A 24,318-nucleotide genomic window follows, 5' to 3' on the forward strand; every position below is an offset into this window, starting at 1 on the left:
TCGGGACCTGCTTGCCCCCCAGGCTCCTTCTCCCTGCCGGCTACTGCGGCTGGTCCTCCCAAAATCAGGACAGCCCCCCCCAGCCCCATGGCTGACCCCGAACCCGCATTCATCCTGGTGCTCACAGGGCACTGTGGGTCTCTTTGGAGGTTTTTTTCCCCTCTAACAGGCTTAGTTCCTCCCTTTGTGCCTGGCTGCTGGGCGGGAAGGCAGGAATCGGTGCTGGGGTGAGCCTCTCCTCCTCTCCTCTCCCGGCAGGTTTGGACCCGGCGCTGAGCGGAGGGATGGGCAGCGCCAGTCCCGGGCTGACCGCTCTGCCCCACGGCCGCCTCACCCAGCCGGACGCTACCCTGCTGCCCCCCCCCCAGGACCCCGACACCCGGAGCTGGGGCTGCCCGGATAGCCCCAGCCCCCCCGCCACCCCTGAGCAGCCCCTGCCTGCTTTTTGCCTGCACTACTTTGACATGCTCTACTCGGAGGACATCGCCTGGGCCACCAAGGGCATGGGGGAACCATCCCAAAGCGGTGCCCAGGAGGGGCGAGGGGAGGCACAGAAGGAGCCGGAGCAATGTCCCATCATCGATAGCCAGGGTTTGGGGCTGGGGGCCGAGGGGGACCTGCAGGCCAGCCTGCACCTGGAGGAGCACTCGCTGGAGCAGGTACAGAGCATGGTGGTGGGCGAAGTGCTGAAGGACATCGAGACGGCCTGCAAGCTCCTCAACATCACCGCAGGTGGGTGCTCCCACAGCCCTCCCCGGGGGGCTGCGGGCAGGGTCAGCTCCGCCGCGGGGTGCAGCGAGGGAAGGATGTGCTGGTGAGGGGACTAAAGCCATGCTGCAGCTCGGGGGTTTGCAGTCGGGTGCTGGGGGAGCACGGCCGCTGCCTGGCTCACCCGGGCATCGCTCCTGGGCAGGGCTGTTTGCTAATGCCCAGGGATGCCAGCAAAATACCGCTCTGGCCTCGCCGGCTTGGAGTTAAGCTGAGGCAGGGGTCAGCAGAGCTTTACCCAGAGCCCTGTGCTGGATGTGGCGTGCTAACGTGACCCAGTTGGTCCCACAGGGCCAGAGAGGTGCAGGGACACAGCGACCCCGACGCTGAGCCTGTCCCCTGCCCTGACCTGGGGGTCCCTTTCCCTCCCAGGGCAGCGTTATCAAGGTGCCTTTCAGCCTTGCACGCATTTTGGGGAGGGTGTGCGGTAGCAAGGAGCAGACAGCAGGACTTTTATTATCCTTTTCTCTATCCTGTTTTCCCTGGGACATTAGGACTGGGCAGATGAGCGTGTGGGGTTGGGGACAGCCTGGAGCCAGCTGGCGTTACCCGAGCTGGGCATGGGGTTGGGTGCAAGGGGAGCGGGACAGCCCAGGATCGAGTTCCCTGGGGTATTGCTGCCACTGGGCATCGCTGGGGTATTCTCCTCAGGGCATCGCTGCCGTGACACAAGCAGTCTCGGGATGCGCTTCGGTTTATGCAGGCTCTGCCACCCGCTCCCTTAAAGCATTTGGTGTCACCTGGGATGGTGCAGGGAGCAAGCAGGGCTCCAAAAGGCTGGATGAGGCTTCCCAAAGCGAAGGAGGTAGCAAGGGGACAGACAGTCTTGTCCCCGGGGACCAGGGCAGGCTAGGTGCTCCCACGCTGGCGGGTGATGCTGCAGCAGCGCAGGAGGGGTCAGTTCCCGGGGCTGCTGTGGGGTGAGCTGAGTTTCCCCGGGCTTTGCCTGGGCTGTCGCCAGCCACGCTCACCCTCTGCCTCCAGACCCCGCGGACTGGAGCCCCGGCAACGTGCAGAAGTGGATCCTGTGGACGGAGCACCAGTACCGGCTGCCGCAGATCGGGAAGTCCTTCCAGGAGCTGTCGGGAAAGGACCTGTGTGCCATGTCTGAGGAGCAGTTCTGCCAGCGCTCACCCGCCGGCGGCGACATCCTGCACGCCCACCTCGACATCTGGAAGTCTGGTAGTCTGGAAATCTGTTGGGGACCGGGAGGGAGGGAGCTGGGGAGGGTGGGTGATGCTGTGCAGCGGGAGGTGCCCCTCTGACCGCCTGCTCTTCCCTTCCAGCCGCCTGGATGAAGGAAAAAGCCGCCCCAGGAGATATGAGATACTGCGGTGAGTTCTGCGCGGGCTCAGCTCCGTTGGCCTCGCTTCTGCCTCAGACAGGTCCGGGGTATTTGAGAGGTGGCTCCCTGCTTAATTGCAATTATCTGGTGCACTGGAGCGGCTGATGCAGCAGCATCCGTGTGGTTGCGCTCCCTCTGCCCCGGAGCAGCCCCTGGGCTCTCTGTGAGGTGCAGCAAAGGGGAAATGGCTGCGAGACCCTCGCCGGCCCCGTCCCGCAGCCCGTGCATCCCCGTGGGGCTGCACAAGGGCAGGACCGAGCTGTTTTCCCTGCTCCAAGATGAGGAGGAGAAAGCGGCGCTGCCAGTGCCTGGGCTGAGTTCCAGAGACCCACAGGCATCGAGCCGGGATTTCCCGGACGAGGACTCATGCGGGTCTCCCCGGAGCGGTGCAAAGCAGAGAGGTCTCTCCCCACCCCCATCTCACCCATCCCCATCCCTTCCCGTGACAGGAGGCGATGCCAGCTGGGCGGACGGCGAGGTGGACTCGTCCTGCGCCGGCCAACCCATCCACCTCTGGCAATTCCTCAAAGAGCTGCTGCTGAAACCCCACAACTACGGTCGCTTCATCCGCTGGCTCAACAAGGAGAAAGGTAGGTGGGTGGGTGGGTGCTCCTGCGGTCCCAGGGTGGGTGCTGGGGGGGGGCAGGTGAGGCTGTAACCCCCCCATGCCTGCCCCGCTCCCCTCCCAGGCATCTTCAAGATCGAGGACTCGGCGCAAGTGGCCCGTTTGTGGGGCATTCGGAAGAACCGCCCGGCCATGAACTACGACAAGCTGAGCCGCTCCATCCGGCAGTATTACAAGAAAGGCATCATCCGAAAACCCGACATCTCCCAGCGCCTCGTCTACCAGTTCGTCCACCCGGTCTGAGCGGTGGCGGTGGGACAGGCTGAGCCCTGGGAGGGACAGGGGACCTTCACCACCTCCCACTGCCTCCCAGCCACAGAAACCATCTTCCAGCACTAAGGACGGCGGCTGGGGTGCCGAGAGGCTCACCCCACCCAGGACCTGCTGGCAACGGACCGGGGGACCCCCCCCCCTCAACTCCAAGCCTTGGAGGGGAGGGATGAGCCCCCAGCTAAGGGACCGCCACCAACATGCCCTGGTGCGGGGCAAGGACCGTGCAGAGCCCTCATCTCCTGCGAGCGCTTCCAGGGGAAGGTGGGCATGGAATTTGGGGCCAGCGGAGGAGACGTGGGGTTGATCGGGGTGAGATAAAGGCAGATGAAACTGTGGCTGTCGCAGGGCTCCCCACAACCTTGGTGCCCTTTGGCAGGGATCGAAGGTGGGATGGTGGCTGGGGTCACCCAGGGGAGGAGCTGGGGGACACAGAAGTCCCGTCCCCCAGGTCTCTTGCCCCCCCCAGCACATTGTCCTCTCACCCCGCAGCCCCAGGGCTTCATCAGGACACAGGGGCCAAGGGCACGTCCCAGCAGGAGACCTCAACATCCCCATGGCATCATGCCCCAGGGCTGCTTGGGGGGGGGACATGACTCCACCGCGGCCACACTCCCCTCCACCCAGATCCTGTCCCCATGCCACCACCGGCCCGGCTGTGGGACCAGTGCCCATCGGGAGTGACCCTATGCCCTGCAGCAGGGCTGCCCTGGATTTACCCCGACAAGCAGCTCCTGGCCCTTAGCCCTGTTCAGGGTGGGGGGCAGCGTGGCGGGGGGGGCTCTGCCCTTTGCCGCACCTCAACCCTCAGCTGCAAAGAAAGGGGCTGCCTGAATTTTAGGGGGGATGGCGGCTAGGCTCGTCCCTCCTTCCTCCCCTCCCTCCTGGGTGCTGGCTGTGGGTGGCTTCACCCTGGCCATTGTTCAGGGAGGACAAAGCCCGGGCATGAGCGGGGACAATGGCACCCATAGGGACAACGGCACCCGCAGGGACAAGGGCACCCGCAGCTGCCCTTGGCTGGGTCTGCGCTGACCCGACCCGTGCAGGAGCCGCCTGGCACCGGCAGCACCGCAGCACCCAGGGATGCTGCCTGCCATGGGAGCTGGGTGCGGGGTAACTGTGCCCTGGGTACCATGGGCATTCCCTTGGGATAAGAGCATCCCCATCCCCGCTTCCCGCTCTGGGATATGCTCGGCTTCTCCCCTCCACAGGGATTCGGGGCTGAAAACGGGCGTTTTGCAAAGGGAGCAGCTGGAAAACGTGGGCGTGGGGCCGTGCACGCGGGGGCATCCCTGCAGGAGTGGGGGGTCCCCCACCCTTGGGCACGGGGACACCCAGAGCCCCCCGAAGCCCCCAGGTCCTTGGCCCTGGCACAGGGCTCTTCCCTTGATTTGGATTTTATTTGGACTGCCTGATTCCTGAGTTTGGGAAAAGGGAGATGGCAGCTTTGCCATTTTCCTCTGGACCGTAAATCCGAAACGCAACCCGCCGAGCCCGGATGGGGACGGAAAACTGGGGATTGCTTAAACTGCACATTTCACAAGAGTCTAAGTTACCTGGCAATGTTGATCTTTTATATTATAATTTTTTTATTTGTTTATTTGCTTTTTGGTTTTTGCTGGCGGCAAGTTGTGGTTTAGGTTCAAATGATGAGGGTAGACGGGCCCGTGTACCCACGAGATGCTTTGTGGGAGTTTAAAAGGAAAAAACCACCTGGTTCTTGGTCTTCTGTTTTTAACTTAAAATAGCTGCCTGTGACGGCTCCTGCCTTTTTCTTTTTGTTCTGCCTGTTTCATACTGTTTACATGGCAGAGGAGCAGATGCACTTCGGCCAGCCTTGCAAGCAACCCAGCTGGAGGGCGGCTGCAGGGAGGAGAGGAGCAGGGGAAGGAGGAAAACTGCCTTGGCCTCTGGAAAAGGGGAAAAAAAAAAAAAGTGGGAAAAAAAAAAAGCAAAACGTGTCTTCTGATTTCCTGCGTGCGACCACTGCTCCCGCAGCCAGCGTGGGGAGCACCAGGAGGATGGGCTGGGGATACTGGTGCCCCAAATCCTGTGTCCTTCTCACAGGTCCTTTGGTGAGGTGGGTGAAGGCAGGTGGTTGCATGTCCCTGCAGGGAAGGTGGGCAGGAAGGGGGTTAAATGGCGAGGAAAGCTCCTGCCAGCTGGGGAGGGGGCACCCAGGGACACTGTGTCCCCAGGGACGAGGGGACCTGACCCAGCAGATGCCCACTGCAGCAGAACGGGCAGCCAGCGCCGCGGGACTCACAGCCAGGTTCCTCCCCAAACCCCTTGCAGCTCCAGCCCTTAAATAAGGGGAAATAAATCCCTTTTCTCTGCCCCCTCTCCATCAGGAGCCCAGAGAGTGCCCCCCCCCCCCATGCCCTGGAGGGTCCCACTCCCTCTGCCCCATACCCCTCGGCCACTGCCCTGTCCTGGGGCTTCCCCAGCTCTCTGGGGAGGGAGACGGGTGAGTGACCTGCATGTTGGTTTTCCTAAGGTTTTGAGGCTCGTAGGCAGCCGGGGGGCTCTATTCCCTCTGCCAGCATCAACTTGCCCCGTCCGGATTTCCCCATCTGCCCCTGCCCAGGGTACTGGGGAGCACTGGGTTGGGGGCTGCTGCTTTTGCTGGCACTGGGAATGGCCCCCAAAACTGCTTTATCTTGAATCCCCCCATGGGCTTCACAAGGCTTTGCCTGGCAGGTTGGCATGGGGGTCCCCAAAGTCAGTGGCTGCTCCCCCTCTCCCACAGCCCCTTTGTCCCCCAGGACCCCAGCAATGCAGCCGAGCCCCCCATCCCACTGCACCCCAAAGTCTCAGGGTAGAGGCGTCCCTAGTTTGGGGGTGCAACGGCTGCGACTGTGGCTCCCCAGGGCGTTGGGGGGCTCAAGCACCCGCCCCGGGCAGGGGGGTCCGTAACCCCAACAGCCACCTCCACGGGGGGGTGAGACCGGCGCACAGAGGCAAACGAGGACCCAGACCCGAAGGACGCTTACAGAGCTCAGTTATTTTCTCTTGCTGCTTTTTGTTGTTGTATCCACGGTAATACAATCACGATATATATATATATTATATATATACTTCTTAAATTACACAATCAATGTACAAAAAACCAGGGTGCATTGCTGAGACAGGTGGTTGGTTGGGTTTTTTCTGACTTTTTTGTGGGTTTTTTCCTGTTTGCGTACTTGGCAGGGGACGCGGGGCCGGGTGGTTCTCGCCCACCGTGCCCAGCACATGGTGCATCTCCTGCCTCCGCGAGAACACTTGAGCCCTGGGGCCAAAAAATTCACGAACCCACGGAGGGGGCAGGAGGCAAGCGGGAGCAGCGTGCAGGAAGATGATGGCATCGATGCTGCTGAGGGTGATGGTATGGAAAAAAATGAGAGATGACCTGTAGGGAAGAGCTTGGGATGGCAAATGTGCCCGGGGCAGAGGGGTTGGGGTCACCATGTTGAGTGGCAGCGCCCATGGGTGCTGAGGGGGTCCTGTCCATGCTGTGGCTGGTTGCAGACCCCAAGCGCAGGAAGGGTAGAGCCCCTTGGGGAAAAGCAGAGGGCAAAGCCTGTGGCTGTTCCCCTGCTTTGGTGTAACTTGCTCTCGGCTGTCTTTGCCAGGCAGCTGCTTCGCTACCCAGGCTGGGGTCTGCTGCCTGCACCGAGCTCTCCTCATCCTCCGGCTGGCTGCATCTCCTGCTGGCAACGTGCAAGGCTGGAAGTTGCTTATCCCCCACCCCTGCTCTGCTCCTGCATCTCTTCAGGAAGGGAGTTGGATGGGGACCGTCCCCAGCAGCATCCAAACTGGTCCCCGCTATCCCAGGCTGGGCGCGAAGGTGCTTCCAGCAGCATCGGGCTGGGGTGGGTCCTTCTCCGAACAGCATTTTAGGGCCATCTCACCCTGGATCTGGTGTGCGCTGGATAACTGCCCTCGTGAAGGGCGATGCTGCTCCCTGTAGCGCATGTGGACCATCGGCTCGGGAACCTCCACCCACGCCAGACATGTTGACAGCCCGGTCGTGAGGAGGAGGAGGAGGAGGAAGCTGAGGAGCTCCATGGCAGGGCTGGTCCCACCTTGCCTGGGCATCAATCTGCCACCAGCCCTGCCCGTGAGCAGGGACATGCCCACGGATGGGGCCAGGTGGCTGCGGGGCAGGAGGGGACGTTCATCTCCTTCCTTCGGGGAGGGAGGATGAACCGGGGACAACAATGCGGAAACACCAAAAAAAACGGAGTCAGACTCTAATCCCTCTCGCTTTTTGGGGGGTGAATTTGATTGGTCCCAGGAGCTTCAGCGCCGTGCATTTTGGAACAGTTCCAGCCAATCAGAAGGTGGCTCATGATTTCAGTATCTTTAAAAACCAACCAATCAGGAGCTCTCACTGGTTGGGCTTTAAGATCTTGAGGTATCAGCTTTTCGCTCGGAAAAAAAATCAACTAACGTAGACGAACGGACAACGTCATCTTTCGCTTCACGTTATCTTAGAAGAAGAAGAAAGCGACTATGCAAAATACTCTTCAGAGACAACTCTTAAAAAAATAAAAGCTTGGTCGGAAAATATGTCTGAATCTCTAACTGTGAGGAGTGAAGGACCAGACGGCAAAATGGCTGGTTGGCTGGTGGAGAGATGGAGACAACGGAGGGTGGATTTATCTGCTGACGGCGACGAGGAGCACACCACAAGACTTAGATTGCCTCCACGTAGTTGGCGGGGTAGAGACCTAGCTGCCCGTTGTCCAAGCGCCCTTTGCACCATCCTTGCTCGTCTTCTTCACCAAGTTTGGTTAGTTCATCACCTGGAGAGGAAGGCAGAAAGGGGAGATATCATTGCAGCTGTTGGATCTTCTTCTGCCACCCTGTTTCTCCCCTGGCTGGAGGTGCTGGGGTTTTCTAGGACTGATCCTGAGCATGCCGGTTTGTAGGGTAGAAAGGCAAGGGGTGACCCATGAGACCTCATGTGCCCTGTCCCACCATCTCTCCGGTCTCAGCTGGGTCTGGGCTCAGCTTGTGCCTTCCCCTTTCTGCCAGTTCAACTTTTTGAAGGGCTTGGATAACTCAGAAATTATTTCAGGGATTTCACACCAAAATGTGGGGGACCCGCAGCTCCGGCAGACGAGCCCCAGCCGACCTGGCACCAGTGATGGACGGTACCTGCTTTGAAGCTGAGCTCATCCTGCTCCTGCCCGTCGTAATCATACAGAGCCCGCACCCGCACGCCCTTCCCCGCCGACTCCTCGTCAAAGGGGTTGGTGCCGCCGTTGGCCTCGCTGGTGTTGAAGGAGTTGCTGCCTTCGTCATCGGACCACTCGGCGCTGTAGGTCTGCCCACGGTCGTGGCTGCTCACACTGGGGTGGGGGAGAAAGGGCGAGAGGGGCCGTCAGAGCGGGCAGGGGGATGGTGGAGTGGGCAGGCACCGTGTGCTGCCGATATCTGGGAGGATGCTGCAGCTTTCCCGAGGTTACAGGGGAGTGGGGGCTGCAGTGAGCAGGACTCCCACCTAATGACATGTCCAACAAGTCATGGAGAGAGGACAGAGAAGAGTGGTGGCTGTCACCGAGGACATCCCGCGTCCCCTTGTGTGTCCCCACAGCACTGGCAATGTTTGCACGGGCAAACGCCGTGCCTTTCCCACGGCACCTCCCCTCCCCGCTGGCCCTCACCTCCCACGCTCGCCCGCCGGTGCCCCCGTCTCGCCCGTGCTGCTGGCGTTGGTCAGGGTCACTCCCTCGCCCTTCTTCTGCTTCTCCTTCCGCGTTATCGTGTGCGTCAAGTCTGGGTTCCACTCCTGCAAGCACAGAAAAACCGGCGCCTGAGCACCTGGCTGCCCTGCTTGGCTGCCTGCACCCCAACTGGGACGCCCAGCCTCACCTCGAACTGGGGCCAGTTCATGGGCATCCCGGGGCCACTGGTGCTGCGGAACCACCGGAGATCCTCCTGCGCATCTGAGAGGCGGATGGTCTGCTCCAGCTCCCGGTAGACGTTGGCGTAGCTGTGAGGAGAGACGTGGGTCAGGGTGCTGCGGGCGGGGGTGGACCCCAGTGGGGTGCCCCAGGGATGGGGTGGGATGGGGACATGCCCAGGTCGTGTCACCTCTTACAAGGCACTGGGGGACACCAGACTCCCGCACAGCCCTCGGGCCGCTCTGGTACCTCTTAGTGACCATCACGTTGGCCAGAAACCCCTCTGCCTTGTATTGCAGGGGATGGGTTGTCCTGGAAGCACTCGGTCCCTCCAGGGCTTGGTTTGCTTTCCAGGCAGCACGAGGAGACCTTGTGTAGGTACTTTCTGCCCAGCCAGCGCAGGAGGCACCTACCTGCTGCTCTCGGCCAGGTTCAGGTGCCTCTTGATGTCCAGGAGCACTTCCTTGAGGAAGCTGAGCCTCTTCTCCTCAAACTGCTGGCACTGCTCAAAGACCTGCTCCATGCTTTCGATGTACTGCGGGGTGCACTTGTTCAGCTCGTCCAGCACCTTCTCGTACTTTTCCTGAGTCTGCGAAGATGCAGGAGGGTACCTTGGTTATACCTCGAGCACCTCAGAGGCCCTTTGTGGGCACTGGGAGGTTATGGTTTGTGGCCCACCATGCTGGGGAGCCCAGACTGAGGCAAGAGCCTCTATGGGTGAAATCAGTCTCGTTGCCAGAGAGATTTTGCCCCAGTAAAAGGGGTAAATCTCTGCCCTGCTCACACTCCTCTGAGCACTGCCTGCAAGTCCTCACCCTTCTACAGGAGCATAGGGATGGGGAAATGGGAATGAATGGGTGGGAAAGGGGTGTGGTGGCCATTTCCACTGGTTTTCCCTGCCTGATGACTCGTGAGCCTGGAGCAGGGCAGCAGCTCGCACCTTTTGCACGTCTTGCTTGCACTTTTCCACTTTGTCCTGGAGCTTCTTCTGCTGCTCAGGGGTATTGGACTGCTCTGCCTTGCTGTTGGCTTCCCGGGTCATCGCCAGCTTCTCTTCTTTGCATGCCAGGTGGTAGGCTTTCTTGGCTGTCTCCAGCTGTGGAGAGGAGAAAGAAAAGACATCAGAGTAGCAGTCACAGCATCCCTCTGCCTGCGGGGAGGTGCCATCCGGCTCTCCCAGCCTGGACCGGGCACCCAGAGCTGGAGCTGGGAGATGGCACGGGTGCCCCAGGGCACGCTGCGCTTCTCCTCTCACCTCCTTGAGCTTCTTGGCCCAGGGCTTCTGGGCTTTCCGGAATCCATCCTCAGCCTCCTTGGCCTCCTTGAAGCCTCCCATGATCTGCTTGTGGTAGGCATCCTTCTGCCAGTTCTTGACCTTCTCGAAGTCGTCATTCAGCAGGCTGTTCTTCACCTCCTGGTGCAGCTCGCTGACCTTGTCCGCCTCCGTCATGATGGCACCCCATGCCTTCTCCAGGCTGCCGTACTGGGGACCTGGGGGGCAGAGGGGACAGCTAAGTGTCACTCCACAGCCCTTACCCCCTCCACCTCTGCCAGGTGAAGTTGTGATGGTGCACGGGGACCCATGGGACCCAGGTGTCCTGGGGGGGGCGGACTCCCCCTGGGGAAGCCACAGTACCTTTCTCAATGAGCTGCCTCCACCGCTTGGACCAGTCGGTGAGCTGCTGGGCGTAGGACTTCTCGATCTTGGCCCGCTCATGCACGCAGTTCATGAGGTCATTGCAGAGCCGGTGCCCGTCGTCGATCCGCTTCACCGTGCGCTTGTAGTTCCCCACCTGGGAGGAGGATGGGGACGGGGACGGGGACAAGGACAGGCAGGCATGGGAGCTGTGGCCAGGCTGCCTGGCTCAGCCCCAGCTGGGGATGGGGGAGGCACTGGGCACTTTGGGGGTGCAGGTATGGAACTTTTGCTTTGGGGCTGCTCAAACCCCACTCCTTTCGGTCCCCTCCATTGCTCTGTGCCCCTTGGGGTCAGCCAAGTTGGAGACCTCCAACAGAGCTGGCTCGAACACTGGAGCCACCGCAGCAGGGATGCCCGGAGGCAGGGCTTGCTGCAGGAGGGGAGGGCAGCACTGTCCCCCCCCCAGCCCAGGGGACACCCTGGGATGCAGTGATGGTGGCGGGGGCTCCGCGGGAGGAGAGGGCGGCGGGGACTCACCTCCCAGAAGCTGTCGGTTGTTTCCTCCGCAGCCGCTGCCGACTCGTCGTAGGAACCCGACATGGCTCCCGGCGCTGCCTTGGGCGTCAGTGCGGGCGCTGGGTGACTCTCGGGCAAACACCAGCCTCATGCACTGAGGGGAGAAGAGGGGGGGGTCATGGCGGGGGGGTTGAGCGGGGGACCCCCATCCCTCCTGCCCGCAGCACCGCAGGACAAGCATCCATCTGCAGAGGACGGGGATGGGGATGATGCCCATTCCAGCTCTGGACCCACAGACCCTTCCAGTGCCTGCCACGCGCCACTTGCTCGGTGCCATCCAAACCCCCCCAAAGCTGGCTGTGCTGGGAGAGAGAATCGGGGGGAGCAGCACGGTGGGGAGCTCACCGGCCAGGGGCCTGGCTCGGCACCACGCGTCCCTGGGGAGCCACGGCGTGGGGCGAGAGGCCGTGGCAGGGCCAGGGCGGGGGGATGCACTGCCCAAAGAAATTCTCGACCCAATATTCCACCCTAATCCGTCCTGATCTTCAGAAAAACGGCATCCCCGGAGCGTCACGTGGCCCCGCTGCATGGCTTAACCCTTTGCCGCTTTGCCGAGAGCCGCGGCTGGGGATGGGGCTGGGGGCTGGTGGGTGGCATTGGATGGGGATGGAGAGGGGACCGCGGTGGCCGTGAGCATCCTCATCATCCCCATCCTGCCCCAGATCCGGACAGTTCTTCCACAGGAAAGCGCTGGGCCTGTCCCACATGGCATCTGCCCCAGGATGGGGACAAAGTGGCCATGAACTGCCCCAGTTTCCTCTTGCCACATCCCCAAAAGGGCTGTGGGAGTGGGATGTGGCCGTGGTCCCTGTGCACCATCACGTCACCCCGGGAGATGGAGCAGGCAGCGGGAGACCTGCATCCCACCCTGCACCTGGGAGAGGGTGATGGAGTGGGAAGGCAGGGCTGGGGGCTGCGGGGTCCTGGTGCCCCGGTGCCCACCCATGGGGAACAGTTTGGTGGGTGCCCACGCTCTCCAGCTGTGTGCACAGCTGGCCCCGAGGACCCCACGGGCTGGGGCAAGGCACGGCCCCAGGAGGACGGGGGACCGAAACGGTTACTAGAGCGCGGCGCAGGGCTCGTTGTGCTGGAACTAACAGGGCCTGGCAGGGATTTAGTGATATAACCAGGGAGGCACCAATCCCCGCCGCCCTCCCCAGCCAGTTAAAAATAAACGCATGACTGTCCCTCGCTCAGCCGCCGAGACGCAGATGGATGGGGGACCGCGGCACAGCCAGCACCGTCCCCCCGCAGCCGGCAGCACGTGGCGCCCGCGCCTGCCTGGCACCCACCACCCTCCCCACCCGTGAAAGCGCCCGAGCCCAACACCCACAGGCTGCCCCAGTGCACCCACAGCGGTGGCAGAGCACCCGGTGGCACAAACCCCCGAGGGACCCCGAGCCCGCAGCGTGCCACGTGTGGCCGTCCCTCCTGCAAGCCCCGGGCACGGCGCGGCGCTCGGCGGCCGGGGTCTTTGCTTGTGCCTCTGGTCTCTGGTTTTTCGTTTTGTCGCAGAGGCTGCGCTGGCACGGCAAGGGCACCCTTGGGGTGACAGCCCCAGCCCGGGACTGGGACAGGGACCCTGGGGAGGGAGCACACCCACGGCCGGGGGTGCCCTGGGACCCACGGCCACGTGAGCCGGCCCCAGCCGCCCCCACCAAGCCGCCAGAGCCGAGGCCGTGGGGCACTGCGGGACGTGGCTGCCACAGCTCCTGCTCCTCGCCGTTACCTGGTCTCAGCCGCGGCCCTGGGGGATTATTTTTGGCTCTGCATCCCTTCCCAGCTAACGCCTCCGCCTTCGTGCCGCTCTCCTGCCACGTACCCCCCCCCCAACGCGCGACCATCCTCGCACGCCCACGCACAAGCCTGTGCCCCCTCCGCCACGCCAGGCCGCCCCGGCTGCCCGCGCAGCGTGTGCCGACCCCTTGCCCGCCGCCCCGGCCCCGCCGGCGCAGCCCGTCGCTTCGCATCAAGGCGGCCGGCGGTGATGCCCGGTGCCCGCAGTGCCGGCGGCCGAGCCGCGGCGTGGCGAGCTGCCAGCCCCAGCCACGTGCTGCCGCTTGGGCACCCTCGGCCGAGGGGGCTCCGCTTCGCTTCCCCCCCCCACCCCCGGCCCTACGTTTCCACGAAGCTGCCGGAGAGAAGCCGCGAAGCGTTCGGCATCGAGCGACGGTGAAGTGTGTCCCAGCTCCTGCCCCCGCGTGCCCTTGGGTTGCTCCCGCAGCAGCCGCCCCCCCCCCGCATCTCTCTCTCTCCCCATCAGCCCACTCGGCGCTGAGAACTGCCGCAACTCGCCTCACCCACCGGGCAGCTCCTGCCGCTGCCGGCGTTGCAGAGGGGTCTCTGCCCTCCGCGGGGGCCGGGGACGCGGCCGCCGACCCTTACGCAGGCGGGAGGCTGCTGCAATGCAGAGGGCTGGCGCTGCCGACGCTGCGGGCACGGGCAGCTGCCCGTACTCCCACAGCCGGCAGCCCTCGCCGGCAGTGCCCTGTCCCCACGCAGGCAGAGACAGCCCGGTTTTGCTGTCCCCTGCCCCTGGCAGAAGAACCTGGGTGCCTGGGGTGTGGAGGGGCTGCAGAGCTTTGGGCCAGCGCTGCTCCAGCATCTGTGCTGGCTGCCTCCCTGCCTCCTCCGGGCCTGGGAAGGACGAGAGGGACAAGCTGGGTACCCCCGGGGGGGCCAGCTGGGCCACTGACTCTCCCTGCTCTCTTTGCCTTTGCCAGAGCTTTGCCTTTGCTGTAACACCGCCATTAAATGCGCAACCCCCCCGGTGCAGCGGCCTTGGGGTGCGCTGTCGAATGGGGGTGCCCCATCCTGGGCTCTGGGGTCCCCGGTGAGGTGCCAGGCGCCAGCCCCAGCCCTGGGGAGGCTCTGTTGGGGTGGCAAGTTGCTCTGCCTCCAGGTTTTTTGGCTGCCTTGGCCCCAGCACCTCTGCTGCAGCCAAAAAGCAGGCGATGGGGATGTGATACAAGGAACAGGCAGCTGCCTGCACGTGTCCCCATCCTGCCTGCTTCCACATCGGCGGAGCCCGGTGGGGACCAGGGGCCAGGAGGGGCTGCAGAACCTCGCGGTGCGGGTTCTCCTGCTGCAAAGAGCCCTTTGCCAAGGCAGGATGGTGGCAGATGTGCTGCAAAGAGGGGAGGGGAGCAGAGAGCCAGCCTGTGTCCCCATCCCTGTCCCCATCCTGTCCCCTGAGGCAGGAGGTTCCCACTCGTGGTAAACGGGAGAGGGCCGGGTGTCAGCCCTGCTGTGGGGGTGCGAGCGCTAACAGGGCTGGGAGGGGAGTCAAAACTAATTATTGGTGAAACCATCCAGGGAAGGGGGAAGCCTTGCTGGGAGCTGCGCTCGATCTGCAGGGATCAGGGCAAGCAGGGAGCTCCCAGACACCAAACCCGAGCACAAACCGATGCAACGCACGACGTTTCCCTGGTGTAAAACCCTTCTGCAGCTGCAGCATCCTGACACGGAGCCGTGGCCCAGCCTGGCCGGTGCCACCCGAGCCAAGGGCACTGAGGACCCTTGTTTGCCGGAGCACGTGAGCTGGGGACGGGACGGTAATTTGCTGCACGCTGTTGCCTTGTAGTTACCCGGGGACTCCCAGCAGTAAAGCTGAAGCCCAGCAATTGGAAAGGACCCAATGGTCTGAGCCAGTTTTATTGCAATTAAGTGCTGGGACTGACCTGGCCTGTCAAATCAAACTGTCTATGGGCTGCAATGTGAAATATTTGCTACATTTTGGCTCCTTTTGTAGGCACACAAGGCCGAGGATGAGTGCAGGGGTTTAGGGGGAGGGAGTCAGGCTGGGGTTTGGGTTTTTGGCCACGGGGAAGGTCATTTGCTCTCCCTTATCTCAGCACAGGGCTGGTTGAGGGTCTGTCGGGGGGGTGCAGCACCAAATGCCACCGTGACGCACCACAACTATCACCACATGAAAACCACTCGTGGCAAAGACAAATGGACTAGAAATGGCCGAGGAAGCCCAGGGGAGCCCAGCAGCAGCATCTCCCACCACACAGCAGCAGCTCCGGGGCTGCCATGCAGCTGCATCGGCCGCCAGCGTTACCCATCCTCAGGACCGCATCCACCGTGGGTACCAATGCCCACGTGCCGCTCCCGCTATGGCCAAGTATGGGGGGGGTGAGATCCCACCGGCACGATGGCAGGTCCTCGGGCAAAGCTGGTGATGCTGATGTGCTTCGCCAGAGGCTTTGCAGCCGCAGGAGCTCAGCTTTGACCCGGCTGGGTGGCTGTGGGTTTCCCACCGGCGCAGGGCTGGTCCGTGCAACCCACGGGGCTGGCGAGGGTCGCAGCCCAGGGAGCGAGTGGGGTTGCAGAGGAGTTTGGCTGTGGCATGACTGAGCCGTTCCACACCCCCCCAGAGCCGACGTGGACCCTGGAAGGAAACGGTTAAGTGGGTGCTGCTGATTCACGCTGGCAGCTCCGCACCAGGCACTGGGTGAGGAGGCAGGAGCAGAGCCGAACCCAGGGCTCAGCAGCCTGGAGGGGCATGAGCGGCCTGAACAAGCATCCTCCCCCCTCGTTATCAAACCGAGCCCAAGGCCAGGCGGGAGGTGAGCCTGGGCCCTTCCCAAGCCGCCAGATCCATGCGAGCAGGCTGCGAAAAGCTCATGTCAGGGCTCCATCCTGCATCCCCTGGCAAAACCCCTCTGGCTGCAACATGAGCAGGGTTGGAGCCCTGGGGCAAACAGCCAAACTGTGGCCAGAACCGTGGCCAGACTGGAGGGGACGGGTGTCCCCCTTATGCAGGGTGCTTCTCTGTGGGATATAGGCCAGGGCAGTGCCGTGGGGCTGGCTTGGACCCGGTACACGCGGTTGCTTGAGCGGTGCACGAGGTGGCTGCGAGGGCAGCAGGTCCCTGGAGGTGGCCCGTAGGTAACGGTGGGAAACTTCTGGGAGCCACTTTTCCAGTGAATTCTGTGCAGGATGTGCTTGTGGCAGCCGCCTTGTTTCAGCCGGGGTCATCTGCATTGACCAGGGGGGTCTGAGGATTGGGGAGGTCTGGCTGCAACAGGGACTTGCTGGACCCTGGCGGGTCAGGGCTTGCAGGCTCCCCAAAACCGGAGCGTTTGCAAAGCAGGTTCGATGATCCAGGAATGTTACCGGGAGCCACGTGTCCCACGTGCGGAGAGGAGGATGCCCACCTTGCTGGATGGGCTGGGGGCCACGTGCCATAGGTGCTGCTGGGTTGCGGTAGCCAGGAGAGATGCGTCTGCTCCAAGCCCTGGCAACAAACGGCTTTGCACGTTGTGCGCGCTCTGCAGAAACCCTTCACCTTCCTCCGTGCTCCCCAAAGTTACCCTGCTCAGAGCGCAGGACACCCATCAAAGTCTTCTAGGGATTTTACAAGCCTTGTGCAAAGATTTCTGGAAATATGCATGCCATTTGCAGGTAACGCAAATGTTTCTCTCCAAGGGACCTTGCAGCCCAGCTCAGGTACAGCAGATGTGCCAGGAGTGTGGATAGGCACCATGGCAAGGTGCAGAAGCAGGATTGTCATCCCCACGCATGTGCTCAGGCCTGGGGAAGGGAGATGGGGCTGAGCCTCAGCTTGCGGGGTTTCGACTTGCCTTCCAGCTCTGCAGCTTTCCTCAGCCTGCCGCCTTAGCTTGCCACTGTAAACAAGGATGCTCGGACTCTCGAGCAGGGATTTTTGTGGTCCCAGGAGCGAGGTTTAGGCAGAAATCCAAATATGAGGTTTGCAATTAAACCGAGAAGTAGCAAACAACGGTGATGGAGGATATGGTGGTGCCATCCCCTCGCTTCCGCATCAGGGAGGGGGGAAACCAGAGCATCACGCGCTGGCACGGGGAGGGGGTCCTGTCCCCTGTACCTTGGCAGGACAGACCCGGGGCTGGCGGTGACAGGAGGTGAATGGGGCCGCCGGGAGCAGGGTGATGTGGAGGGACAGCCCGATTTTAGCTGTCTGTGGTGAGGGAAGGAGACTTGGAGCCGGAGGGGGCTCAGAGAGGGGGTAGGAAAGCCGGGGGGGGGGGGGGAGAGCAAGGGGGAAGCTGGGAGGACAACGGCAAAAGGAGGGGCTTCAGTGATGGGGTGAGGCGCTCATTTGGGCAGGGGGACAGCAATGACATGGACAGCACAAGTCCTCCCCACCATTTGCAGTCGGGGAAACTGAGGCACAAACCCGGGAGCATGGCAGCATCGCAGAGGGGGTGTCCCTTGCCCCGGCACCCCATCGGACGCACTCAGGGGGTGAAGGTCATATCCCCCCCCGGCCTCCCTGGCTTGCAGAAGGGATCGGGGGACACCGTGTCCTGCCCGTGGCTGGGGGGGGGGGGGATGCAAACCCACACCGTACTGCCCGCTCCTTGCACAGCATCCCCCCCCCGCCCTCCCCCCATCCCCACAAGGCACCCAGGCATCCCACCCCCCCCATCCCCACCCGCAAAAAAGTCCCCCCCGCAACCCCCATCCCCACAAAGGACCCGGGCATCAACTGTCCCTTCCCAAAAGCCCCCGCAGGGGTTAGCGCTTACCTGGGTCGGGCGGGGGCGGGGGGGGGGGGAACGGGACACGGCCACGGGGACCCCGGGACGGAGGTGGGATTTTTTTTTGGGGGGGGGGGGGTTGCGCTGCGCTGCGCTGCGCTGCGCTCCGCACCAGCCGTGCAGCAGCGGCGGCGCGCACGGCCGCGGGAACGCGCCCTGCCTGCAGCCGCCCGTTGCCGTGGCAACCGGGGGGGGGGAGGATGGAGCTTCTGCCTGCAAAGGTTGCAAAAATCCTCGCCAGGGGATGGACACCCCCCCCATATCCCTCACACCCCCCCACACACACCCCCGCCGCCTTGGCCTGCTGCCCCCCCCCCCCGGGTCTGCACCCACCCCAGGGTGCTACATTGCTGCCAGCTTCCCCCCCCCCCCCACCCCGCTGCTGTCCCCACCGGGGCCACGCTGAGACCCTCACCCAAGGCACGGTCCCCAGTCACCTGCCCCCGGTGCCAGGTGGGTGCTCAGCACCCAGGGGACGGGGCTACCCCACTGCATGGGGTGCTGCGGCACGGGATGGGGGAGGCGGGGGGGTGCCGGGAGTCTGCGGCCGGGTGCGTGTGGGTGTCCGGCCCCAGCAGCGCTGCTTGTCGCTGCGGGGCTTCGTTAGGGCCACGAACGGGCTCCTTCCCCCCCCCCGGGCTGTGCTGCTGGGGAGGGTCTTTGGGGAGCTGAGTGGGGGTACCCAGGGGGTCCTCATCCTGCTGCTCCTTGGGTCCTTGTCCCTCCTGCACAGGACGGGACAGAGCAATGCGATCTCTCCTCTCCTCCCCCGGGTGTTCTGCCACCTCCACGGGTCCCGGGAAGGGGCTGCAAGGAGGTTTTTAGGGCTGAGCCGCAGCTTTTGCAAAAACAAACACCCCAAAATGCCTTCAGAGAGGCAGCCGGTGCCGCCTCCTTGCCAAATGTGCCAGCTGGGAACAGGCTGGCGGGAGAAGCAGAAACAGTCCTTCCCACCTGGTAGGGCTGGGGAAAGCGGGGCTGGGAAAGGGGGTGACGGGGGCTGCACCCCCCTAAGGCTTCTTTGAGGCCAGGGAGCAGGGCAGCTCCCTCCCCACTGCCACCTGCCTCCTCCACAGCCCGGGGGCTTGTGCCCGGGGTCACCGGAGCTTGTCGCAGGATGCGGGTCCCGGGCTGGAGCCCTCGGCCGGGGCTGTCGGGGAGCCCGGAGGATGCAGGTGGGGGTGGCCATAGGCTGTCCCCCTCTCAACTGCCCGAATGCAGCGCGCCTGCATTTCCCCCAGCTCACGGGTGATGTCAGGGAAATTAAAAGCCAGCAGGAGATGAGCGCTTCCAGCCGAGTAACCGAAGCCGCCCGCAGAAGCTGCAGTAATGAGGCTGTCGGGCCGCTGCCGCCGGGATCGAGTTGCCCGGAGAATGCGACCCGGTCCCGGGAGGCTCTGCTGGCCTCCGACACCGGCTCAGCTTTCCCCTAATGAGCACCTTCGACTGCTTAATGAAGCTCCGTGGGGCTCTCCATCCTGCCCGCCTTCCGGCTCCTTCCAGCTTCGTGCCATCCAAGCGTGTCTTCCCACCTCATGGCCAGACAGAAAGGCCCCCGAAATATTTCATGCCCGGCTGCAGCTGGCAGCGGCGTGCGAGACCCAAGCGATCTAATGCTCCCCAATCCTGACATGGGAGTGGGGATGGACTGCGGTTCCTGCAGGTGCCGGGGGAACTTTGCCTGTTGGTGTTTCAGGGTGAGGAGCTGGAGGGTGCTGTTTAACTGGGCATCATCCTTGCATGCAACGAGTTGGCAGTTCTCAGTGCAGGGTCGCTGCAGGCGCCGCCGGGTTGTCCCGGCTGCCTTCTGCCCTGACAGCATCCACGCTGCAGAGGAGCAAATGTTCTTGGCATTAAGCACTGGGTGACAAACCCTCTCCGGGAGGGTGACGGGGAGGGGGACCTCAAGCCACCAGCTTTGTGGCAGATGTGGTCCATGCAGATAGGACTGACCCATGTCCTTCCTTCCCTGGCAGCTCAGGCTGCTCGGTGCTGGTAGCAGGCAGGAGCCTTGCCTCCACAGCACGAGGCTCCCGCAATGAGTGTCAGCTGGTTCCTTCACCAAAAATTTGGCCACAACAAACTTTTCCCTGGCTCTCGCCATCCCACCGCTTACTATTTCCCACGGTAAGAAATTTCCCCTCCTGTAAAATGAGTTTCGTTGTGGGAAGCAGCAGCCAGTATTGGCAGGAAATAAGCCCTGATTTATCGGGCCACTTGCCGCTCTGAAATTATGGCTCTTCGAGCGCCACAGCAAACTGAGAAGAAAAGCAAATTAGCCCACACCGTGCTCTCGCGGCTGCCAGCAGCCTGCCTGCGCAGCGAGTGCGGGCAGGAGAGGAGAGAAATGCCACTAGCTATCAGCCGCTCTGCCCATCACCCAGCCACGAGTGCCAGCCTTTGCATGAATAAGGGGGGGATTTTCAAGCGTGGCCTGCTCCCATCTGCCTCTCTAGCAAGGAAAGGAAAATGCATTTCCTAAATCACGGCAGAGCCCCCTGTTATGGTGCTCTCTGCTGAGCTGGCCGGTACTGGGAGCACTGGGAGAGCCCCCAGCCCATGGGTGCTCCAGGGCAGGCTGCTTGGGGATGACGGCAGAGAGGGATCCTGGCATCCTGCTCTTCCCGAGCCCATTCCTGGCCTCCTGCTGCCCCTTCCCACTTGATGCTGGGAGCAGAGAGGAGCCTGAGCTGGAGCTTGTGGAGCCGGATGGGACCAGTGCCCCCCTGCTTGCCCCATGCGCAGGCTGTGCCCCCGCCACGGATGTGCTGCCGGTCCCAGGAGCCCTCTCGGGCTTGCTGAGAGAATGCAAGCGCAGGGCTATTTTGCATCTCTAATTAGCAGCAGAGGATAATTGGCCGCTCTGCAGCAGTTACGCAGAAAGGCAGCCATTGTGGAGGGCCCCGGCGCGGGGCAGGTGCTGCCAGAAACCCAGCTCCCACCAAAACAATCCCCTTCTTGTCTGCTCATAACGGGCCCTGGGGGCATCCTCCGAGCCCTTCCGAGGAAGGGGCCAGGGACAGGACATAAAGGCTCCATTTTTCCTGGAGAACTGCGTGGAGCTCGGTGCAGGCAGCTGCCTGGGAGGACCCCATACGTATTGCCCATGGCCACAGTGACGGCAGTGCTGGGGCCTCGCTGCCTCCTTCCCCCCCCCCCCGTGCTGTGCCATGCCGAGGGCAGACAGATGCCATCTCGGCCCCTCCGAAAAGTTGCTGGCTGGATGTGGCCTCTCCTTCTCCAAGACTCATCTGCAGAAACACGGCAGGGTCCTGTGTTTGCCTTCAAGGTGTTGCACAAACACCAGCCGGGCTGGCTGCCCTGCGGGGACAAAGTCTGTCCCTGGGCAGAGCTGCTCGCAGAGGTCTCCTCCTCCTGCCGAGCTGTGCCGGAGGAGCCCAGCTCCATCCCAGCTCCATCACAGCCCCGGCAGCATTGCCTCCCAGCACGGCCAGGGGGACCAGCAAGGTTGGGGACACGGGATTTCCAGCAAGGGGGATCCCACATGGAGCCAAACCCAGGCTTTGGCTCGCTGCAGGACGTGGCCCCGGTGTAGACGCACTTTGCCGGCGCTGATGTTCTCTTCCCCTTCTTGCCCTGCCCCTGTGCACGTCACTAATCGATGCTTGCCAGCTGCCCGGGCTTGCCTTCCTCAATCCTTTTACAGTTAAATCCAGCTCCTGTCCTGCTGCAGCCCCTTCGGCAGCCGCACACCCTGGGGAGAGGTGGGAGAGGAGGGGGCCAGCGCCAGCCACGGGGTGGTCACGGATCAGTGCAGACCCCGGGGCAGGGTCAGCACCTTCAGCAGTGGCCGAGCCAGTGGCTGATGAATTCCCCAGTTTTCTCTGGGCTCCTGCAATGGGAACACAAAATCCCAGGAGGTAGGAAGGACCCTCAGGGCTTCAGCCGGGGTTTTGGGGTCAGGCATGGTGGGAGCCGCAGTGTGGCACCAAGTCCTTGTTTGGGGCCAGCGGTGCGGTCCCCCGGCCTGCACAGCTGTGCTGCGGCGATGGCCTTGCCCCAAATATTTGGCTTAGGGATCGGGTTTGCCCAGGGAAGGTGCTGCAGGGACCGAGAGAAGCAGGAGCAGCCCAAGAGGCTGCCGGGGAAGCTCTAATCCGTTTAGCAAAGCGCTTGCTTTGCCATTTCCAAGGCAGGCGCAAGAGCAGCAAAGAGGAGATGTAGGCAGAGGTGGGCAGCGCGGCAGGATGAGGCGGGCAAGGGCAGCTCTCCGGCTCCATAGGACAAGCTGGGAGATGCATTTCTCCTGGGGGTTGCTGCAATTGTCGCAGCATCCCGGGGGGCTGCCCTGCGTGGGGAGGGGGGAGTGTCCTCCCCCCAGCTCCATTCCTGCTCTCCCAGAGAGGACGAAACGAGGTGATAAAATGGTATTAAAGCTCCAGGATGGCATCAAGCAGCTCCAGGTGCCTTGGGATGTGCTGCATTCATCAGCCCCTCCTGCCCTAGGGCTGCACCAGCCTCCAGCTCTGCCCAGGCAGCCCGAAACGCCCAAAACGCACAGGCACAACCCCCGGGTGGGTACGAGCCTCCCCCAGCCCTGTGCACCCTGCAGGGACCCCCGCTGCTCCCTCCGGCTTCCCGGGGCAGGCAGTGGTCCCTCCAACCACCCTGCTCAACCTAGCGCAACCCCAAAATAACAGCTCTATTGCCCCATGTGCCTTCCGAGCTCACACCCTGGGGGCAAATGTGGGCTAGGAGGGGGGGGGTGAGCAGTGGCCCCTGCCTGCAGCTGGGAAGGCAGAACCCCCCAGCAGCGCCTGGGCTCAGCCTAAGCCGCCTTGCAGAGCCTCAGCTCCCTGCCAGCTGCTCGGGCGTCGCGGTGCCCGGGCCTGCGGCTGACGGGATTAGGGAGCTCCGTGGGGGGGCTCTGCCATGAGCTCAACTCTAGAGCACCCGGGAGCTGGGCAGGGGCTGAACCCCTTCGGCCGCAGGGCTTGGAGCAGGAGCCTGTGTTTCTTACCAGGTAAGATGATGCCAAACGCGTCTCAGGGAGGTGGCAGGGGGGGAAAGACAAGCACAGTTGCTGCCAGCCCCCCCGACCGCAGGCTGTCCCAGCTGGGGTCCCAGCCCTCCCTTGTGCATCCACGGGGGGCTGGAGGGACCCCGCGCCCGGAGCTGAGAGCAGCGGTGCCAGCCCCCAGCATGGCAGGGCAAGCGTGGCCCTGGTGCATCCCTGGCCCTGCGGTCAGCCTGTGGGGCCAGCAGCCCCCCCCTGGAAGCCCCCCGGGCACCCTGGGTGCAGCGGGTGCCTGAGTTTGCTACGGGGGCAATGGGCACAGCGTGCAGAGCGGGGCCATGCAAGGGCTGGTGCATGCTGCGTCCCACCAGCCCCGCGGTGTCACGTCTCGTGAGCCCCCTGAAGCTCTGCCCTCTGCCAGACCCCTGCCCAGACCCCTGCCAGAGCCCTGCGCCTCGCTGCCGTTTCACACCAGACCCCAGCTCCCCCGGGAGGTGCAGGCAGCTGGGCAGCGACCTGCGCGACCCAGACTGCCTTCCCACCCTGCCAGAGACGCTGCGAGGCCAGGAAAAACGGGTGAACCCGAAACTGGGGGGGGGGGGGAACCCGAGGCGGATGGCGAGCCCCACTCAGCACAATCTGGCAGCAGTTGGAGATTGTTCAAAATGTGTCAGGGAGCTGCTCTGCCGCTGTGGGTCTCATTTCCCAGCAAGCAACCACCGGCACGGTGGGGGGGGGGACCCCACTTGAAACCCACCACCAGCCAGGGACCACCAGAGGGGACTGGGGGTGCCGGCACTGTCACGGCGCACCGAGCCTCGAGCATCCCATCTGCCACCTGGGGACATGGCCACCGTCACCTGCCGTATGCCGGCAACCCTCGCGGCGGCAAGCCCCAGCCAACCCACCCACGCCAACCTCCCGCCTCGCCGGGAGCCAGGTCAGCCCCAAATCTGCCGGGAGCCGCACGGCGGTACCTTTGGGACGTGGGGACGCTGGCGGAGCGGGGCTGGCTGCCTCTCGCCGGGGCTGGCTCTGCACATCGGCTGGAAGGTCACGGCAGATGGGGAGGAGGGGGGTAAAGATCAGCACGGAGATTAGGGAGGCATTTTTAGCCAACCAATCGCCGTCCCGGTGTAACGACTCCTTGGCCGCACAAGGTGAAAACACACGACTGCGGAGACGGATGGGAATAAGCCGGGAGCCCCGCGTGGCCTGGCTGGCGGCGGTGGCGGTGGGTCCCCAGCCTCGCCGTCCTCCTCCGTGCGCTTTCGTCCCCTCCTGCTCTTCTCTTCCCTTCCCCAGCAAGCGTTTGCTCGCAGCCTCCCTTCCTCTCCCCTCTCCCCATCCAGAGGGGGGTCGGGGGGTGCCATGTGGCGAAGCCCCCCTGGGTCCGGGGTGTTTGCGGGGGACGTCTCCCCCTCCGCTGGCCGCGGGAGCCGGCTCCTGTCGCTCTTGGGGCGTTCAAACCTCCAAAAAGGGCAGGAGCAGCCCTGGTCTGTGGGGGGGACATTGCACAGGGTGGCCCTACGGGGACACAGCTCTGGTCCCCCCCATTGCACCCTGCCCGGGGCCACCGCACACCCCCCCCCCCCGCGAGCAGTCTGGAGGGGCTGCAGGCAGGGGGGCTGCAGGTGGTCCCCCCCCATCTCCTGGCCAGGCATTTTGGGGCGCAAAGAGGACTTTGTGTGCCTCC

General features: G+C 63.4%; 2 protein-coding genes across 4 annotated transcripts; one reads left to right on the forward strand and one right to left on the reverse strand.

Moving 5' to 3' along the window:
• The first annotated feature begins 239 nt into the window (after nt 1–239).
• Nucleotides 240–5,975, forward strand: SPDEF (SAM pointed domain containing ETS transcription factor). Its single transcript, XM_052815880.1, has 5 exons — nt 240–732; nt 1,753–1,950; nt 2,055–2,102; nt 2,563–2,703; nt 2,803–5,975. The coding sequence occupies exons 1-5, from the start codon at nt 285–287 to the stop codon at nt 2,979–2,981; spliced, it is 1,014 nt and encodes a 337-aa protein (XP_052671840.1). The 5' UTR covers nt 240–284; the 3' UTR covers nt 2,982–5,975.
• Nucleotides 5,976–5,992: 17 nt separating this feature from the next.
• On the reverse strand, nt 5,993–23,793 carry PACSIN1 (protein kinase C and casein kinase substrate in neurons 1). 3 transcript variants are annotated; one of them, XM_052815876.1, is made up of 10 exons: nt 23,600–23,793; nt 11,079–11,211; nt 10,539–10,695; nt 10,158–10,393; nt 9,843–9,998; nt 9,316–9,491; nt 8,871–8,991; nt 8,663–8,787; nt 8,154–8,347; nt 5,993–7,798 (listed from the first exon to the last, which is right to left on the reverse strand). In XM_052815876.1, exons 2-10 carry the CDS (start codon nt 11,139–11,141, stop codon nt 7,689–7,691), a joined length of 1,338 nt encoding a protein of 445 aa, XP_052671836.1. In that variant the 5' UTR covers nt 11,142–11,211; nt 23,600–23,793; the 3' UTR covers nt 5,993–7,688. The 3 variants fall into 3 exon arrangements, with proteins under 3 accessions (XP_052671836.1, XP_052671838.1, XP_052671837.1); XM_052815878.1 differs by lacking the exon at nt 23,600–23,793 and adding an exon at nt 17,633–17,657; XM_052815877.1 differs by lacking the exon at nt 23,600–23,793 and adding an exon at nt 11,463–11,613.
• Nucleotides 23,794–24,318: the final 525 nt, after the last annotated feature.

Source organism: Harpia harpyja, chromosome 19 (genome assembly GCF_026419915.1).
Source record: "Harpia harpyja isolate bHarHar1 chromosome 19, bHarHar1 primary haplotype, whole genome shotgun sequence".
Classification (NCBI taxonomy): domain Eukaryota; kingdom Metazoa; phylum Chordata; class Aves; order Accipitriformes; family Accipitridae; genus Harpia; species Harpia harpyja.